The sequence below is a fragment of the Fundulus heteroclitus genome, unplaced genomic scaffold (genome assembly GCF_011125445.2).
Source record: "Fundulus heteroclitus isolate FHET01 unplaced genomic scaffold, MU-UCD_Fhet_4.1 scaffold_71, whole genome shotgun sequence".
In the NCBI taxonomy this organism is placed as follows: Eukaryota; Metazoa; Chordata; class Actinopteri; order Cyprinodontiformes; family Fundulidae; genus Fundulus; species Fundulus heteroclitus.
In genome coordinates this window covers 136,761-157,700 of record NW_023397154.1, presented here as the reverse complement: position 1 = coordinate 157,700, position 20,940 = coordinate 136,761, and the positions used below count along the sequence as shown (strand labels likewise).

The window sequence follows — 20,940 nt, the reverse complement described above, 5'->3', positions numbered from 1 at the left end:
TTCAGTAAGCTATGTGTGAATTACTGTGATTTAATCTGACATATTTAATATTCTACCTTCATTCTGGCCCCATGTAGCTTCTCTTTTCTCAGCTGATTATAAGATCTGGATGTTTCTTTCTGCAGATGTGTCTGAGGCCAGCTGCTTCTGGTTAGAAAGCTCCAGCTGATCTGTGAACCTGATTTAAATTCTTGATTAGAATCACATGTGGACTCTGGTAATGGATAAGAGCCCACATGGACCCAGGGGCCCCAAAGCTAAAGGTTCAGCATCTTCCGAGGAGAATTAAAACTGCTGCTGTTCTGTTTATCCATTACAGGCCTAAAATTACATGAAATATATATAATGCAAGACATTTATGCTTTACATCTAACCTGCTGTTCTACCAGGGGTTGGGACAGAAACAGCTGCTGGATGAAGACTGACCATGAAGGTTTTTAACTATAAAACTGGTTATTGTTTCCCCAGTGGAGACTCACAGCTAAAGTTCCTGACTAACTTCCAACATTAGTATTATTTTTGTTCCCACACGTTTAGAAAATGCCCCTGACCTTTCTCCTGCTTCTTATTTAGAATAAAATAGAATAGAAATGCCTTTATTGTCTGAGTGCGACAGCGGCAAAAACAGGTAGTGAGGATGTGAAACATGAAAACGTCGCTCTGAGTCACTTCTGGACTGCAGCAAGTTTAGGAGACAGGAAGGACTAAATAAAACATCTTTCCTGTTCCTTTCTCCATTTTATGTTCTCTCTCAGAGATCAATGTGCAAAAAAATAAAGAAGATTAAAGCTGAATTTAGCTTCGTGGATTAATAACCAGAACCAGCTGGAAACTAACCTGGAGTCTGGCTGTATGACTGAAATGATTTATTTTGGTAGAGTGTGGTGAAACAGCAGATTTACATAAATAAACCGAACTGAATATAATTAAAGTTCTGATTGTTCGGCAATAATTACATTTAAATATTCAGTCTGAACAACTGAGCAGACCTCTGATCTGCAGCAGACCGATGGAAAAAAACATCCATCGTGGCTTCATGGGGCTGGTCAGGAGGCAGAGGAGATAATCTTATTAAAAATTTAAAATAATATTTTTATATCTCCTCCTTAACCTGTAAATAATAAATTAGTCTTGTGTGCATAAAGTTAGCAGGTAGTTGATGAACGTGTCCGATAAAAACTTCCCAGCAGCTCATTTCTCACAATAATCCATGTCAGCGTGTTTATGTTTATGTCAACCGGCGCATTGCGCATGCGCAGAGGTTCCATAGACAGAAACTACGCAGCGGGTTTTTTTTTTTTATCTCTAATTTGGTCCTGATGTTGCCTGCGTCCATATTCATCAGTCTGCACTGTTTGTTCCCCCCGAGTTTCCCATCAGACGAGGAGAAAATATGCTGGAAATATAAATATTAAATAAATTTGTGTTATATAAGATTATTATAATCAGGAAACAAACATAATTCATGCATGAGAGCATTTCTAATAATAATTCAGATTAAATGTGAGCTGTGAGCGTGAAACCAGGTTTAGTCTGATTAGTTTGGGTCTGCAGCAGATGTTTCATGCAGAAGCGATGCAGAACATCCCTCCTTTCCTCCCTCCTTCTTCCCTCCTTCCTCCTCCTCCTCCTCCTCCTCCCTCTGGGCGGAGAAATTGAAATGTGGGAGGTGTGTTCGTCCTGCGCTTCACGGAAGACAGCAGAGAGCCCAAACGTCCGCGTCCGAGCCGCTGTCAGCAGGGACGAACCGGGACTCCGTGCGAACCGACCCGCCGGATCCAGAGCGCGCTTCTGTGCGCGCAGCGCGGCGGCGGCGCGTCTGACCGGCATGCGGCCGAGGCGCTCCTGAAAATCCGCGCACACAGCTGCGGAGCTCGGCCAGGACCCACGGGAGACATGGCCCACGTCGGCAACGGGGCGGCCGCCGAGGAGGAGGTGAGTCCCCCCCCCCCGGTGTCGTGTTCCCCGCCTCCCCGGAGGCTCCGGTTACATCCCGGGTCGCTCCTCCGCGGACACCCCTGCTGCCTGCAGGCGGGGATGTGGCGTCCTGTTCTCATGATGACCTTCAGTCAGCCGGTTCGGCTTCACGCTCACTGCAGAATGTTGTCTTTTAAATTTAAATGTCCTCTGCGCGCATAATGAGGTCATCAGCACAGCTGCCTTATAAAAGCCTGACACTCCTTCCTTAAAGCTGCCAGGCTGGTTGTCTAAATGTCACTTACCTCAGCGTCAGTCAGGGTTACACCTTTTATTCCTTTATGCACTGTAAAAAACACCTCAAATAATCACTGACGCACACCTGTGAGTTTAGATTTAATTTAAAATACATGAAATCTGCGTTAAAGGTGCTGTGTGAAGGGTTCAGTGCCCTCTAGTGGTGAAGACGCAACATTACTCCAAAAAAATAAAAATAAATAAACCCTCTGTTTTCCATCAGTTCTCCAAGTCTGTGAAGAACTAGGGCTGAATGATAGAGTAAAATAGCATATAGATAAAATAGGAATCATATTGATCGATAACAATAATTATCAACAAATTCAAAACATATATTTTAAGTGCAGCCATGGCCATTTTATGCTGTTGCTTAGCAACCTACTTTTAGGTACAGACACAAACACTGAATTCAAACTCAACCCTTTATTCAATCAACTTTTTACCAAAACTGCAAGTTTAAAAAAAAAATGAAAAAGAACGTGTTCTCTCTGGACTCTTTGAAGGGGGCGGAGCTTCCTGGGTCTGCGTTGTGATTGGTTGGGAGGATGTAATGATGTAACATTAACCCACAGGACAGGCTAGAATGCAAAAGGAAGGAAAACTAGCGCTCTCTGTTTTCACGGCTAATGGAACGTGGAGGCAGATATCTGACCAATCTGTATAGTCTGATTGAATTTGACTTTGGAAAGTGCCTTGAGATGACATTTTTAATGAATTGGTGCTTTATAAATAAAGTTGAATAGAATTGAAAACTGTTATTTTGTTGAACTTTTGACCCGTCTGTCGATTGATGAATATCGTTATTGAATTATCGTCCGGCCCTATGAAGATCTGATCCAGCTGTGCTTGAAGCCTCCGACTGAGAGGGATGATGTGATTTTCCTCACTGAAGCCTAACCGATCTCTAATGTGTCCTACAGGCAGAGCTGGGCTTCTCATGGACTCTCTGGTGTCTGATTAGAGGTCAATAATTAAAATGAAACTGCTTTGCTGCGCTTCTGATGCTTTTATACAGCAGATGAACTGCCCTGAGCGGTGCCTGAACATAGCTGCTGGACGGCATTTAAATGTTAGTATGACTTTCAGTCAGAGGAAACGGTGGTTGGGTTAATCTGTCAGGATCTTTGAGTTATTCCGGGCTTTGCTGTATGTGTGGTTGCTTTGCTGACTTCGTGCACCTGTTCTCTGAACGTGTCTTGAACTTGGGAGGGTGACTTAGAAGTGAAAAGTGTTAAAACTAGAAAGCAGCATGAAGCTTTCACTCCCAGAGACCCGAGCATCACCACTTCCTCCTGACCTACTTATCGCTTCACGGCTTCTCACCAACCCACGGCTCTTTAGCGCTCTCTGTTTTCACTGCTAGTGGAACGTGGAGGCACATATTTGAATAAGAAAATGTTAAAGTCTTTGATCGGCTGAACCACGGATGCTTCCTGTGGCCGTGTAGCTACGCCCCTGACGTCTGGCTCTCACCACGCCGGCGGCCTTTAAGGGGAAGAGTCAGGGCAGGACTTTACCTCTGGTTGGCTTGAGTCATTTCAGTCCGACACCATGTTGTTATGTACAGTTGCGGTCTGTTTGCTGCCTCTTGAACATGGAGCAACATGGAGCAATGAAGCAGTTTAATGGAGCAGAACTCTTCTTTTAACTAGCCTTGTTCAGAATATTAAAGCTGTGGAGACAAAGCCAGTGTCACCGACCTCGCGTTGGAGGCCGTATAGCAGCATGGCGTTACGGTTGGTGTTCTTCCAGAGGTGGTGGTGCTGGTTTCACTCACTGTCCTGCAAAAAAACACAGATGTTAAAAAAAGCAACATTAGAAATAACACAAAATACTGTAAACAAAACTTAAACTCAAAACGAAAAGGACTGAAAATGAAAACAGTGGGATTATAAATACATGAAAAGTGCTACTCAAAGGCTCTAAGATGCTCAGACTGACGTAAAATCACAAAGTTTCTGTAAATACTCAAAATAATCACGGCTACAAACTGAAGACGAGTGCAAAAAGTCTCAACACAATACTTAATAATTAGAATAGCTTTAAAAAAAATATGTCGTGAAATCTAAAGAGGCCTTGAAAACCCTGCAGCTGTTAACTCCCTGAAGCTGCATACATGTAGCGTTCGGAGGACGTAGCGTTCGGAGGACGTAGCGTTCGGAAGACGTAGCGTTCAGAGGACGTAGCGTTCGGAGGACGTAGCGTTCGGAGGACGTAGCGTTCGGAAGACGTAGCGTTCAGAAGACGTAGCGTTCGGAGGACGTAGCGTTCGGAAGACGTAGCGTTCGGAAGACGTAGCGTTCGGAAGACGTAGCGTTCGGAGGACGTAGCGTTCGGAGGACGTAGCGTTCGGAAGACGTAGCGTTCGGAGGACGTAGCGTTCGGAGGACGTAGCGTTCGGAAGACGTAGCGTTCGGAAGACGTAGCGTTCAGAGGATGTAGCGTTCGGAGGACGTAGCGTTCGGAGGACGTAGCGTTCGGAAGACGTAGCGTTCGGAAGACGTAGCGTTCGGAAGACGTAGCGTTCGGAGGACGTAGCGTTCGGAGTAGGGGTTGGTATTGCCAAAGAAGTCACGATTCACAGGCCACGATGCGATTCTATCACGATGCATCACGATACTTGAATTATTGCGATGCATCGCGATGCATTGCGATATTTTAACTGATCACTGTTAGAAAAAAATACGGCCATTACCAGCGGCTGACTGGCTGTGTGTGATCTGGATAGTGTCTTCAATTGATAAATAACTGAAAGCAACTGAATTCATACATAGCTGTATTTATTGTAACGACTTTTGGAGTTATTGCCATGAAAACAAATGTTACTTTCATGGCAATAAAAGTAATATTTATTACACTGGAGTGGACACACCGACAAAAAGTGCTTAGGATTTATAAAGCTTAAAATAACAAAATAAGGATAATCAGTGCCGTTTACATGGCCTCAGTGGTCCTTTAAACCAATGAAATGAAAACATTCAAATGTTTGCGCGTGTAGATGTTGGGGCTAGCTTGTTTGTTTAATCAGTGCTTGCGGCGCTCGCTGCTCTTGTTTTTCTGGATGGCGCCTCTGCATGTGTGCCTTTAAGTTTGTTGTGTTCCCACAGAATTTCATCACGATGTAACAGTGTTTGCAAATTGCGTGCGTCATATAAATTTTGTTTTTACCTTCTTTGTTTTTAAAGCCAAAATGCGTCCAAACATCTGACTAAAATGTGATGAAGCCGGGCGAATGTTCTCAGTCTCCTCCATGTTTTGTTTATGAACGACCCGTCTCAGTATCCCACGGCCGGAAATGCTTGTGACACAAGGCAGCGGGCGTCAACACATCCACAGCGACATCTGCTGGACTGGAAGTTGTATTCCACTTGTTTTTGGCTGATGTTCGCCAACCATTTATGCAACTTTATTTATTAATTTTTTAAATTAATAATCGATACTTGGCGTCAAGAATCGATGCATTGGATCGTGAATATTAGAATCGCGATGCATCGTCATGACGATTATTTTGCACACCCTACCTCAGAGGCCGTAGCGTTCAGAAGACTTAGCGTTTGGAGGATCCACCCTCCGGTGTTCAGAGTCCTTCAGGTTTCCAGGAGGAAGTGTGTTCTCTCAGACGTCCTACCCATCGTCTTTGGGTTATAGGACAGAGGTTTGTCATTTTGTTTTTTCTTGCACAACGGCTTGATTTTAGTGACTTTATTCGAGTGTCGGTTCACTTTTCTGTGGATGTGTTGCACATTTTCCCTTGTTCCACTGAGAGCCATTGAAATAAATCAGCTCAGGTGAGCAGCCAGCTGATTATGATAGTAATCCATCTGCAGCGTGTAATCAGCTTTCAGTGACCCGATGGTGTCAGCTCCTGTGTGTGTTTCTGGGTTATGTAAATAACAGACCTGATTTCAGCCTCCGCATGGGGACTAATTCATTGTTTCATGGCGGGTTTTAGCCTCAGCGAGCAACAGCGGCCTGTCACAGTCTAATGCCGAGAGCTCATTTCAAACTAAGCCGGAAGGATTAATGTTTAACTCGGTTTTTATCAGTAAATCTTTTGTTTTCCATCTGATCCGCCCTGGTTTATACTGTTTAAATTGGGTGTGAACCAGCGCTGCTGTGGTCCGGAGGAACATTTAAACCCTTTAAACGGCTCTGATGAAACATTTTTTACACTTTATAATTAGGGCTGTACGATTTTGCCAAAAATCAAAGTTGCGATTTATTTCAACCATAATTGCAAATTTAATTTAGACTTTTTTCTGCATTAACCACACGCAACAAATATGGCCTGTAGATAAAGGTGTTTGTAAACTTAATAATAATAAATGTAACTGTTTTTAATAATCAGAATATTGTTATTCAAGAGAAAAGTTTTGAATTAAAATTAACATCAATCCTTGTTGAACATAAAGTGCTACCAACAAACAAGTTTATGTATTAAACGGTCTGACCACTACTTAATGCTATGGTGAGATTCCTGAAAGTTTCTGGTAAAAAGTATGATTATATAAACTCTAAAACAAATAATAAATTTAGATTATCTCACTGCTGCAACTCTTCTCCCTTCCAAGTGGAGCAAACCCACTTTAAACATTTTCTCGATTCATTAAGGACGTCTGATCCATTAATTGTTACGTAGCCAAAAAAATGCAGCGTCTGCGATTTAGAATTTGTGTTTTTTTTAAATTGCAATTATTATATTGCAAATGTGATTGATTGTGCAGCCTACTTATAATAAACTAGGGGCAAAGTTTTCTTACACTTCCTCTACTTGTCTGTAGGATTATATAACAAGCTTAAGGGGCAAAACACTCCTTTAGAGACATTGTTTAATACTGCAGAACATTTTTACTGTTTATTTTTATTTAAACGAAGGTTAAATAAAGCAGACATGAGTGGCCTGAGAGGCTGATGGTGAGAAACCCTTGAAGAAACAACCAGGTTGTAAATGGTGTGGAAAACAGAAATAATTTAAAAGACTTAAATATGTCCCAGCAATTGATTTAATATATATTTTTTTTCAAGATTAAAGCAAAAATGTGCTTCTGCTCTTCAAGGACCGGTAATGGCCAATGAAAAGCCCCGGTGCAGCCCGGTTTTAAGTCCATGTCTTTGATACGAGGGAGCTGGGTTCAAATCCCGGTCTGTGGTAAAATGTCTAGCAGGTCTGTTAGAAGTAGCGAGGACTTGCTGCGGCGACGGCTGAATGAGGGAGCAGCTGAATGGACTCGTGTTGGCAGCAGCAGGAAGGTTAATTCACAAACACACGAGCTAAACCCTCCACTGCTACCGTAACAGTGATTAATGGCAGTACTGTAGGATTCATCGCTTCTCTTTGAAAAAAAAAGCCAAAGTTCGGGTGAATTTCCCTCCTTTGGCTGACTGACAGCTCACAGCAGCACATTTCTATTAAAGGAGTTTATGTTTGTCAGAGTGATATGAAGGCTTTAAAAGCGGCTTTAAAAAAAACGAGTATAACGTAAAACCAGACATTAGCCCGTGCCACGATTACGTCAAATTATTAATATACGACCCTTAAAAGATTCAATCTGGTTAAAAGGAGTTCTAAAAAACATTTTTCTAATCTTCTGTGTTTCTGTCAGGATTTTGCTGCCAGTTTATGCTGATAGTTGATGTCAGTACTGGTTTGTGTAATTTGATTTAAAAAAAGAAGATATTTTTAACATTTTATAGAAAATTTATAGAACTTGGGATATATCTATTTTATTTAATTGGTTATTTATTTAAGCAACTTGTGTATTGATCATTTAACAAAAAGATGCCCTAGACTTGCTGATACGGTTGGCATTACAAGATAATCACTAAAGATAGAAAAAGCTGCTTTTAGCTGTCACAACGATGTAAAATGAATAGTTTCATAAAATGAATTTAGTTGTAAATGTGACTAAAATAAGGTCTTACTTGAAAAGTTATGTTTAATATGTTTTCCACAGCAGGTTCCTAGAGTGGAAATGTCTGAGTTTAACTTGGTGGCCTCAACCTGAGCAGAAACTTCTGGATTTGTTGAAGGTTTTTGAAGGTTTAGGTTTTCATATTACATAACATGTTGTTAAAAGCCTTAACTCTTTAGATTCTGTTTATCCTGCGTAAGTTTATTTTATAAAAATAGCAATTTTTAGCATTCTTGCAGCAGCCGGCTGCAGAACCTACGGGCCGATGGTGGCTAGTCGTCGCCGTGTTTCTACGGGTCAGCTCCTAATCCGAGCTCACAGACGGGTCTCTGTGAGCTTCATTCCTGCGCGTCGAGTTTAGGAGGAATTCAGCTGACTCTGGTTACGGTCAGAGGAACGCCAGGCGAGCCGTGTTTGCAGGAAACAGGAATAAAAAAAGCTCATTGCTGCTGCAGCTGCAGCTGCGCAGCAACACCATAAATAAACACACGCAGGCTAATTAACCACTTCAGCGCGTGTGAAAAAGGCCATCGATCCAAACTGGAGAGGTGTGAGGGCTGTAAACCCTGAATTATCACGATTGTGATCTGAAGTCGTCCATGTGGGAAAAAAAATGAGTTTTAACTAAAATAGGTTTTCTTCACAGTATCTAACAGATTTCTAGATTTATTTGTTTCCCCCCAGTAAACGTTGAAGCAGACTTTAGATTCAGATTAGCATTCAGCGATGTTCAGGGGAGGATTTTTGCACATTTTGAAGATTTAGCCTGACTCGTTACAGAAACTGTTTTCTTTGTAATTTTCTGAGCAAACTAGCAGGTGGAAAAGTTTGAGTTTCATGGAGCAGAAGGATTCAGTTGTCCTAAATCTGAAACAGCAGCTGCCTTTTCAAACTCAGGTGTTTCTTACCCAACAATCTCATATAAAACCCTCTAAAGTTACACTGCAAAAAGAGAACTAAAAATAAGTAAAATTTTCTTGAAATTAATGTATTTGCCCTTGATTTGAGCAGGTAAATAAGATTATTTGCCAATGCAATGAGTATTTTTACCCCTAAAATAAGATAATTAGAAATCCTGCACTTGAAATAAGGTGATGGAGATGAGTTGTTCCTATTTTAAGTGCAAAAATCTTATACCATTGGCAAATAGTCCTATTTATCTGCTCAAATCAAGGAAAAATACTTTAATTTCATAAAAAAAATTCTTATTTTTAGGTCTATTTTTGCAGTGTATCTCTTTTCTATCGGCGTTTTGCTTTTATTGCTCTGTAAATGCAGCGTTTTTCTGTTTTTTTACCTCAGATAACAAACTCACGCCCTTTTCCAACAGAGCTTTAGGTGATGAAGACACAATGAGAAATTCCTTTTATTGTCCCACAAACTCAGGAGTGACGGTGGCCAAAACAGAGTCACACTCAATTTATAGTAATGGGAAAACAAGCTAATCTGATCTAAAGGTAGTTCTAAAGCAACAGAGAACCACAGAGAACGGCTTCATTGTGCGTTAGCTGAGGTAACAGAGTTTGGTCTCTTCGACCGAACACAGGCAGACGTCTGTCTGGTTTGTCCTCGCCGTCTTTCCGTCCGTCTCTCCTCACTGCAAAAACTGAACTAAAAATAAGTCAAATTTTCTTGAAATTAGTGTATTTGTCCTTGATTTAAGCAGGTAAATAAGATGATTTGCCAATGGAATGAGATTTTTGCACTTAAAATAGGAACAACTCATCTCTACAGTCTTATTTAGAGGGCAGAATATCTAAATATCTTATTTTAGGAGTCAAAATACTCATTCCATTGTCAGATAATCTTATTTACCTGCTCAAATCAAGGCCAAATACACTCATTTCAAGAAAATTTGACTTATTTTTAGTTCCGTTTTTGCAGTGCTCGGTTTTCCTCTGGTTCTTGGCTTTTCTGGGGTTTAGCTCTCCAGGGTTACGCCGTTATCAGCCGTTCTTTCAGCTTGTCAACCTTTATGCTCATCCATCCTGGGGGTGATTTTAGAAATGGACGTTAAAATAACTCTCTGGAGTTAAACGGACGTTTACGTGGTAAAGCTAGCTAGGAGAGGAATCTCTGGACTGAAGTGGCGCGGCTTCTCAGAGTGCCAAAGATATTTGCTTTAGGAGACGCACTAAAGGTCCTTTGTTCTCCTTAGCTGAGCAGGAAGCAACGAGAAATCACTGAGAATCATGTTAGAGCAAAGATTAGGTTGTTCATGGGGTCAGTTTGAATGTCTACAGCTCGGTTAAATATACTGTATTTTTAAGATTATAAGGCACCTTTTATATATGATCACCATTGAGCTTACTGACTGATTTTTATGTGGTACAATTTGCTATAAAAATCTGTTAAAATGAAGCCGCTCCACTCAATGGATATTAGGAGCATTACGGTACAAAGTGTCATTACATGAGGACCCCTGAGCTGTCTACCAGACTGCCTGACTGTAATGTCTAAACTAGAAGTGCATTCATGTAAGGCAGCCTGGAGTACACGCTAGCATCAATAAGTAAGTTAATTCTGGGTAGTCCAGCTACTCTGCCCCCCCCACAGAGACGGATAGACAGCTGTGGACGTGGAGGAGTGATATTACACACTAGGGAGTAGGGTTGGGAATTGAAAAGATTTTAACGATTCCCTTATAAAGTCCTTACACTGGCTCCCTGTATCTCAGAGAATAGACTTTAAAATCCTTCTGTTAGTCTATAAATCCCTGAATTAGCACCTAAATACATCACAGACTTGTTATCAGGGCATCAACCCTCCAGATCACTCAGGTCTTCTGGCTCCAGCCTGCTCTGCAGAACCAGAACCAGAACCAGAACCAAACATGGAGAAGCAGCATTTAGTTCCTATGCTCCACTGATCTGGAACAAACTTCTAGAAAACTGTAAATGTGCTGAAAGCCTGAGTTCCTTTAAATCAAGATTAAAAACACATTTGTTTAAAATTGCCTTCAACTGTTCTAGTTAAACTGTTTTACTGTTTTTAAATGTTCTTTTTTTTGTTTCTACATTCTATCCCTACTTGCTTTTATTCCTATATTTTAATCATGTAAAGCACTTTGCATTGTCTCTGTACTGAATTGTGCTATATAAATAAATTTGCCTTGCCTTGCCTTATCGATTCTGTGAAACGATTTGATTCCTTATCGATTCTGTGAAACGATTCGATTCCTTTTCGATTCTCTTTTCGATTCCAATTTGGGGAAATAAGGAGAACAAACAGTTTGATGATGAGCATCAACTTTGTTTCCTTAACTATCACACGACCTTACAAACTAACAAGGTCAAGATGTCCACAGCAAATGTGCAACTGGAGTAACATTTATATTTGTTTAAATAAAAAAAAGGAATATAAGATCAAACTTAAATACAGTAGATGAGTTGCTTAGAATACAAGAAAATGTAAGTTTGTTGTGACAGTTGCTTATTAATCTCCCTTTAGATAACCTCAGTCATCTAAATCTAACAGAGAAGGCATCCGTTTAATGAAAAAGGATTACTGTACAGTTTTGGGAAATAAACTCATCTCCCCCTGATTTAAATAAACGAGCGTCATCTTTTTCTCGCTCCCTGAACTGCGGAGCAACTTCATAGCATGTTTCCTTACATCCACTGCAATAGCTAGAATCATGTAAGAATTCCAGCTACCAGTAGTTCTAATTAAACATGCTACCAATGAAGGGCTGGATAAACGAGAAAGTTACACTCCCTTATAACCCCAAAGAGAGGTAGGAAATTGGTTTATTTCCAGAAATGGCATTTTTTTGTTTGGTTTTTCGCCTGGTCACGTCGTACTTGCTTACTGAATGCCGTGTGCGTAACTTGCGTTAAAAACGTGACGTAACTTGCGTAACAAACGTGACGTAACTTGCGTAACTTGCGTAAAAAACGTGACGTAACTTGCGTAACTTGCGTAAAGAACGTGGCGTAACTTGCGTAAAAAACGTTGCGTAACTTGCGTAAAAAACGTGGCGTAACTTGCATAACTAGCTACCGTCGTGCTGCTCAGAGCCGCCGCACGACGAAATCGATAAGAGAATCGATTACGAGGTACCATGGAATTGGAACACACGGAACCGGTTCTGAACAGGAACCGGTTTTCGATTCCCATCCCTACTAGGGAAGAATATTTAGTGCGCCTTTATAATCCGGTGCGGTTTATGGTACGAAAGATACGATAACTTGTACGTTTTTGTTCAGGACACCTAAACCTCATCATCGTCCATCATCTATTCAGAAATAATTCTTTCATACTTGGAGTTGTTTTTAAGAATTTCACTTATTACAAGCGTTTTATAGCTGATTTTATTATTAGATATTGAAAACTTGAAATAAGCACAAGGTTTCCAAGAACTATCCTGAACTTTCAGTGCTAGAAATGTCCACCGTGGCATTAGATGGTTTTAAAGACCCTGAACATGTGTTGGTTCAACCTTCAAATAGGTCAATAAAAGCCCCCCCCCCCCCCCCCCCCCCCCATCCATCCAGGAAGTGCAGCGTTGCTCTTTTGCCGATAATGTCTGGTCATGTAGGGTTTTCTGTGAGCTTGTGAAGTCTTGGTTTCCTGCTTAGTGATTGTTGTCTGGTTTTTAGTCCATGAGGCCGGTAACAGGACACAGCAGGAAGGTTTTCACTAATTAATGGATGGAGCTGCTGTTACTGGAGAACCTCTCTGACTTTGAACTCTCCTCGTCTCTAAAGGCTCAGTGCCGGTTGTCTCTCCGGTCGTAAACATTAATAGGAAGCAGTTTGCTGTTGTGCTAGCTGAGTTAATATTTGGTGGTTAGTACCGACGGTAAAGTTCTCATTAGACACTTTAAGAGGAGATTGAAGCTTATGTGTAAAGATCAAGGAGGTTGAATGAGTTTATCGTTTCTGTTAGCTATGCATGAGTTAACGCTTGACCTGATGTTACAGTAATTATTATGTTAATGTAATATAAAGGCAGCTTGCCTTACATCCACTAATTAAAACGTCTGTTCGCTGGTATCTGGTGTCTTCATGGCTGGATATTATCTGCCTGTCCAACTAGAAAAATCATCATTCTTAAAATGTTGTTAATTACTAAAAACATAGAAAAGGTTTTAAAAATTGTGTTAGGGGATAAACCTGTGGCCAGGAGGGACTCCCTACCCGGCTCCCTACCCGGCTCCCTAGCTGGCTCCCTAGCTGGCTCCCTACCTGGCATCCTAGCCTCCTACCTGGCTCCATACTTGGTCCCCTAGCTCCCTACCTGGCTCCCTGGTTCCCTACCTGGCATCCTAGCTTCCTACCTGGCCCCCTAGCTCCTTATCTGGCTCCCTTTGCTGGCGTCCTAGCTCCCTAGCTGGCGTCCTAGCTCCTTAGCTGGCGTCCTAGCTCCCTAGCTGGCATCCTGGATCCCTAGCTGACATCCTAGCTGGCATCCTAGCTCTCTACCTGGCTCCCTACCTGGCTTCCTACCTGCCCCCTTCGCTCCCTACCTGGCATCCTAGCTCCCTACCTGACCCCCTAGGTCCTTACCTTTCTCCCTAGCTGGGATCCTTGCTTCCTAGCTGGGATCCTTGCTCCCCAGCTGGCATACTGGCTCCCTACTTGGCTCCCTAGCTCCTTATCTGGCTCCCTTTGCTGGCGTCCTAGCTCCCTAGCTGGCGTCCTAGCTCCTTAGCTGGCGTCCTAGCTCCTTAGCTGGCGTCCTAGCTCCCTAGCTGGCATCCTAGCTGGCATCCTAGCTCTCTACCTGGCTCCCTACCTGGCTTCCTACCCGCCCCCTTCGCTCCCTACCTGGCATCCTAGCTCCCTACCCGCCCCCCTAGCTGGCTCCCTAGCTGGCTCCCTACCTGGCATCCTAGCCTCCTACCTGGCTCCATACTTGGTCCCCTAGCTCCCTACCTGGCTCCCTGGTTCCCTACCTGGCATCCTAGCTTCTTACCTGGCCCCCTAGCTCCTTATCTGGCTCCCTTTGCTGGCGTCCTAGCTCCCTAGCTGGCGTCCTAGCTCCTTAGCTGGCGTCCTAGCTCCCTAGCTGGCATCCTGGATCCCTAGCTGACATCCTAGCTGGCATCCTAGCTCTCTACCTGGCTCCCTACCTGGCTTCCTACCTGCCCCCTTCGCTCCCTACCTGGCATCCTAGCTCCCTACCTGACCCCCTAGGTCCTTACCTTTCTCCCTAGCTGGGATCCTTGCTCCCTTGCTGGCATCCTGGCTCCCCAGCTGGCATACTGGCTCCCTACTTGGCTCCCTAGCTCCTTATCTGGCTCCCTTTGCTGGCGTCCTAGCTCCCTAGCTGGCGTCCTAGCTCCTTAGCTGGCGTCCTAGCTCCTTAGCTGGCGTCCTAGCTCCCTAGCTGGCATCCTGGATCCCTAGCTGGCATCCTAGCTGGCATCCTAGCTCCCTACCTGGCTTCCTACCCGCCCCCTTCGCTCCCTACCTGGCATCCTAGCTCCCTACCTGGCCCCCTAGGTCCTTACCTTTCTACCTAGCTGGGATCCTTGCTCCCTAGCTGGCATCCTGGCTCCCTACCTGGCTCTCTACCCGCTCCCTTAGCTCCCTACCTGGCTCCCTAGCTGGGATCCTTGCTCCCTAGCTGGCATCCTATCTCCCTACCAGGCCCCCTACCTGGCTCCCTACCCGCTCCCTTAGCTCCCTACCTGGCTCCCTAGCTGGCATCCTTGCTCCCTAGCTGGCATCCTAGCTCCCTACCTGGCCCCCTAGGTCCTTACCTTTCTACCTAGCTGGGATCCTTGCTCCCTAGCTGGCATCCTGGCTCCCTACCTGGCTCTCTACCCGCTCCCTTAGCTCCCTACCTGGCTCCCTAGCTGGGATCCTTGCTCCCTAGCTGGCATCCTATCTCCCTACCAGGCCCCCTACCTGGCTCCCTACCCGCTCCCTTAGCTCCCTACCTGGCTCCCTAGCTGGCATCCTTGCTCCCTAGCTGGCATCCTATCTCCCTACCTGGCTCCCTACCCGCTCCCTTAGCTCCCTACCTGGCTCCCTAGCTGGCATCCTTGCTCCCTAGCTGGCATCCTATCTCCCTACCTGACTCCCTACCCGCCCCCTTCGCTCCCTACCTGGCTGTGTAGTAATCTATCTTTTTTATCCAGCAATATCACCTTTTTAAAAGTGCTCTCATGTTGAGCTTTTTATGGTTTTAATACCCTCATAGAGCGTCACGTTTCCTTCCCTTCCTGCGGTTGTGTGGGCCGGCAGCCTCAGCTCCAGGAGAGTTGTGGTGCGTTGTAACACGCTGACCCGCCTGGCTCAACGACGCCTGGCAGCGTTCAGAGCGACGCAGCGGGGCTTATGGCGTTTACACGAGGAATGCTGTGAACGCTGCAAACAGACGGAAACGCTGACAGAAGGAGAGACGCAGCGTCAAGGGAGGGAAAGTTACTGAAGGGGGAGGATTCACACCATGAATGATCATTTAGTGCTTCCTGAGAGTCCTTTGTTCTTGTTTGCACGTGTGACATCTTTATTTTATGTATCTAAGCATGTAGAAGCATTTTTGTATTTCCCTCTTAAAAGTAGGAAAAGTTCTTTCTTTTAGTTGCCTTATGGTATTGATGGACCTCTTGGATTTTTCTGAGGCCGTTGGCAGCTGCTTTACTTTAAATCACAGGTGTCAAACTCAAGGCCCGCGGGCCGAATCTGGCCCGTCAAAGTAAGTTATCCGGCCCTCAAGAGCCAAAAAAAAGGTATATCATGTCATAAAGTAGAGGCATATATCCTTTTAAAGTGTATAAAGTGGCTAAAATTGTGCCTCCTGTAAGTGTAACTCACCCCAAAATCAACTTTTTTTGCAGATAAACTGTATAAACTGGACCTAAGGTTGGTACTTTTATGTTACCGTGCATTTTTTATACTTCTATCTGAAAAGTATCGTCTATACACGTGCAACCGGCCCTTTTAATGACTTCATGACGCCAAAGTGGCCCCATATAGAAATGAGTTTGACACCCCTGCTTTAAATGGTTGATTTCTATATCTGAATTTTTTTTGTGTCTCTGAAGTAATATACATTTTATTTTTAAAGGAATTTTGTGTTTCATTTTAAACACAAAAAAAGTTTTTCATTTTAAATGAATTGAGTTTATTTCCAGTAGTCTTTAATAAAGCCATAGTTTTTAATTATGGATGATGATTTATCTAGTTTTTCTTTTTATTTAATTGTTTCAATGTTAGCTTTTCATTTTGCTTTATGTAAGCCTTGTAGCTTATTTAATTCGACGTGTGTCCCTTTTGCAACATTTTCACCTCTTTTATCCATTTCTTTTATAAACATTTTGCGTCTCTTTCCAGTAGATTTCCTTAATTTTGCGTAGCAGACATGTAAAAGTGCATCATTGTAGCTGCTTACATCATTCCCAGAGCTCACGGCAGTCTGAACGGCTTCACTTTCAGCGTCTGGCTTCAATGCACGGCTGACGCTGAGCCTGTTTGTGCAGCACAGCGGCGGTCTGCACCCTGAGTGGCTCCATGGCTGCAGCCTGCAGGCAGAGGGCCTCGGTACAAAGCTGCAGCTGGATCCGGTTATGTAAGGCGCTGCTGGGGCGGCTATTATTAGCCTGTTACTGAGGCTCTGCAGCACATGTGTGAGGTCTACTCACAAGGACGCCGAGCAGAACTATACGTAGGTTCCCTTTAAGACGACTCGCTGTATTTTGAATTTTACATAAGAATCTGAAACGTGTGCCTCCAGTTTTCTTTTTGGACTTTGTGCACAAGCTCTGCTAAATTTACATTAGCACCTTAAAGTGGTCACAGATACCACAGATCTGCTAGCTGTTAGCTCTGTGGGTGACAACCTCAACACCCATGCTGTTATGTCACATTAATCAGGACTGTGTCGCCTAATGCTTTATGAAAATGGTCGGATCTAAAAGACGTCTCACTGCTCCAGTAAGACCACAGTTTGTCTATCTACACTGCAAAAACAGAACTAAAAATAAGTAAAATTTTCTTGAAACTATTGTATTTGTCCTTGATTTCAGCAGGTAAATAAGATTATCTGCCAATGGAAAGAGTAATGTTAACCCTAAAATAAGATAATTAGATATACTGCACTTGAAATAAGTTGATGGAGATGAATTATTCCTATTTTAAGTGCAAAAATCTTATTCCACTGGCAAATAATCTTATTTACCTACTCAAATAAAGTAGTAATACACTAATTTAAGGAAAATTTTAACTTATTTTAGTTCTGTTTTTGCAGTGTAATCCCAGACAGATCCGTCTCCCCCTCAGAACCCCTGAGGAGGCGCTCGGTAATGAGTCCTGCTCCCTGGAGGTCCAGCCACGCCGTCATGGAGATTTTCCTCCCTTGATTGAGGTTTCCCTGTTGAAAATTTATAAATTAATTAATGATATTGAATTAATGGCCACTGATGACTCAGCATGAGAAATTAAATGTTTTAAGTTCTCAGACGGAGTACTCCAACCCTAGTAAATGGTACTTGGACACCGTCCCTCAACACTAAGCCTTAAAATGGGTTGTATTATTTTTAATTTGTGACTTTAGAGGGCAGGATTGTGGATCTCCATCCGTTGTCTATACCTGCGTGTCCTCGCAGGGTCACAGAGGGACTGGGGCGCATTTTCCAGTGGACATTGTATGGGAGGCAGGAGACATGTCCAGTCAAGGATACTTTCCCAAATATTTCCCAAATGCCCCTAATATGTCTAGAATAACTTCAGTAACTCTGGCGTTAAAACCCTTTCAGGTTTCTACTGACATTACTGTAGAATAAACCATTTGCATGTCATGAAACTCTATGCTAACGATTTTTTCTGTGCTGATTAAAGTTTTTCTCAGTTTGCCCAAATGTTTAAAACTGAAAGCAGAACTTGACCCATTTTCTGATTAACTCGGGTTATAATTATCTGACCTCTGGGGGGCGTAAACACAGCGTGAAAAATGTCCGGTTTATCCTAACATATGTAGACAAAACACTAAATGGTGACGTCACATCAGAGGTGATGTCCCGCGTCTGGTCACAGCGGGAGAAATCAGATTCCACAGCGATGATCCCAATAAACATGCACTATTCAGACTGAGCTCCTGAAAAAGGAACATGCCTGACAGAACCCGGTTTTCTAAATAAACCGGCTTTCAAAAATGATCAAAATGTTTTTTATCGGACGTTTTGTGAGGATTTCGGTGAATCGGAGCAGCGAGTTCACCGCTCTGTTTGTCTGTGTTTCAGGACTGCTTTGAAGATGCTTTCGACCGGATTCCTTCGTAAGTACATGCTAACCCACAAAGTACTGAGAGAACTTAACGATAACTGTGTTTGTTTTTGTTTCATTTCCCTTATTTTGTTACTTATTTTATTGTTTTAGGTTAAAGATTAGAATTAAATTCAGCTTCAGTCACACTATTATGAAAGTCACAGTTTTAGGACCTATTACATCACACAGTGTTCCCCAAAATCAGCGAATTGTGCTAATAGTTGTGTGCAGGATGCAGCTCCCTGCCTTTATGCCCACTTATAAACCCTTTGTGTGTCTTAGTGTTGTCTATTCTACGTGTTATAGTGTTAGAAAATGTCTTCCCCTCCATGTGTGAAGCTGCTACACAGCTGGAGGGCTCCTTCAGGGGCAGACGGCTGCATCCGTGGTGCACAAAGCAGCGCTATCACAGGTCCTTCCTCCTAGCAGCTGCTAGACTTCACAACCATCACTGCTCCCAACAAACTCAAGAAGCGTTTTTGTTTGTTTCTTGTAAACCATCTGCTGCTGTTATTTTATGCACATTTTGTACATTTTGATACCAAACTACTAAGTGACATGTTACTTCTAAGCTGAATACGCTATTTGCTTATGTTGTAAATGTACCCTTACTCCACTGTACAGTCTTTTATTCCTGTATTCTTTGTTTCTATTTTTTTACGTCCCACTGAGGGACAATAATGTATATTTCTGTACTGATATAATGTGTTGTCAGGTTAGCGTCTCTTTCACCAACGGTCTGGTCTTGTGCTGATTGGTTGATTTATCTGCAGGGCATGCCAGATGGACCTGCAGACTGCCATCCAGGAGACGCAGTGTGCCCTCAACCTGGTCCTCAACAACAAGTTCTCCCAAGCCCTCGACCTTCTTAAGCCCTGGTAAATTCACAGATCTTTTTCTTTTTTTTTTTTTTTTTTTTTTTTTTTTCCCCAGTGTCCTGTCTAGCAATGTGGCAATAAAAATTGATATCTTAATGCCAAATAGAGCTCGACAGATTTTACTTTCACAAGTGGAGCAAACAGCTTTCGCCATAATGCTCCACTTGATTTGTGCGTGTAAATAGCTTTATTGTGATTCCTGCAGGGAGAATTTCAAATTATATGGACACTACAATGGGAAAGTAGGAGAGTAAAAGAAAAACAAGAAGAGAAAAAAAGAGAAAGAAGAGGTGAAAGAAAGAAGAGATAAAAGGAAGAGAATGATAAAACTTCCTCCGTCTGCTCCGTCACCTGGAAAGAGACACAAAAAGAACAGCACAACCAACAGACATAAAGCATCTTGATACCATTGCTAAATCATATGTATTATTATTTAAGCTGACATGTGTAATGTGATACCTAAAAAAAAAGTAAAAGAAAGTAAATAAATTATAGCCTTTCTATATATAAGTGAACATTTAATACCTGGGACCCAGCACTTGTGGGAGATTGTGAGAGTGCACTAGTTTAGGTGAAAATTATCCAGAAGGAAATGGCTTGACAGTGATTGTGGAGAACCGAAGACCCACCTTCCCCGAGCACAGAGGCAGGGGTCAGGGAACCCATAACCCCGGACTCCCAAAGAGGCACCCAAAGCAGTGCGCCCGAGAGGGGCCTTCACAGGAAATCTACAACCCCCCCCCTGAGGAAAGAGGAGAGACGACCCCGAGGAAATCCCCCAGCCACCGCAATGCCGACGCCCTCAAGAGCCGCGGGGACGAGCCCGTGGGCCCCGCCGGCAGCCGGCCGCGCTGAAGTGGTCCTGGCCATGGGCCCTGGGGGCCAGAGGCCCCAGGGGCGCCCCGCCCCCGCGGCAGGGGCCCCGGCCGCCCCCCGGGGGGCCAGGCCCCGCGAAGCCACCGCCGGGAATGGGCCGGCGCCCACCTGGGAACCCGCCCCAAACCCGAGGACCGTCAACGCGCCAGAGGGTCAAGGCGCCCGCCAACGCAGCGGAGGAGGGCAGGACATGGGGGGATGGGCTCCGCACCTATCGGAGACTTGAGATGATCTTGGGAGAGGGAGCGGACCGAACCCAAACCTGGAAAAAAAAAAAAAAAAAAAAAAAAAAACACTCATTCACACCATCCCTCCCTTGTGCCCCACTCGCCACACACAGACACCAAAAAATAAATAAATAAAAAAAATAAAAAAAAATAAAAAATAAATAAAAAAAAGGACGCTTTACACACATTCCCACATAGCATTCACATCCAAAAATCCCAAGTGGGGGGGGGGTCACCACAATTCAACAATACGTCTGCCTGTGCCCGACCCCCGGCCCCGCCCCCGGACCAGGCGCCCCCCGGACCAGGCCCCACAAAGAGGGGGGGCCGACACGACCCGTACGGGCCATCCGACCAGAGCCCCCCATCACCCACTATATACCTAATAAACCCCCTCCCACCCCGACCTTACCCTAGCCACCCCTGCCCCCCATCCCTTCCTGGGGAAGGGATGGGGGGCAGGAGAGACAACATCTTTTGCTTTTTTGACAAGCTTAGGATCATCTAAAAGTTGTTATAGTCAGACAAAGATTGCCTGAGTAAATTTAGACTGAAAATCATTTATTTATGTAGGTGAACATGTCATCTAAACTGGCCTTGTGTGCATATATTTTCT

General features: G+C 43.7%; 1 protein-coding gene across 1 annotated transcript in view; it reads left to right on the top strand.

The window, feature by feature from the left end:
• Positions 1–1,655: 1,655 nt before the first annotated feature.
• LOC105923898 (tetratricopeptide repeat protein 39B) overlaps positions 1,656–20,940 on the top strand; it is a 33,691-nt gene continuing 14,406 nt past the window's right edge. The window contains exons 1-3 of the mRNA XM_036133990.1: positions 1,656–1,935; positions 18,319–18,353; positions 19,117–19,221. Of these exons, the coding sequence (XP_035989883.1) occupies positions 1,897–1,935; positions 18,319–18,353; positions 19,117–19,221 (179 nt within the window). The 5' untranslated portion in view covers positions 1,656–1,896. The remainder of the gene's footprint in view (positions 1,936–18,318; positions 18,354–19,116; positions 19,222–20,940) is intronic.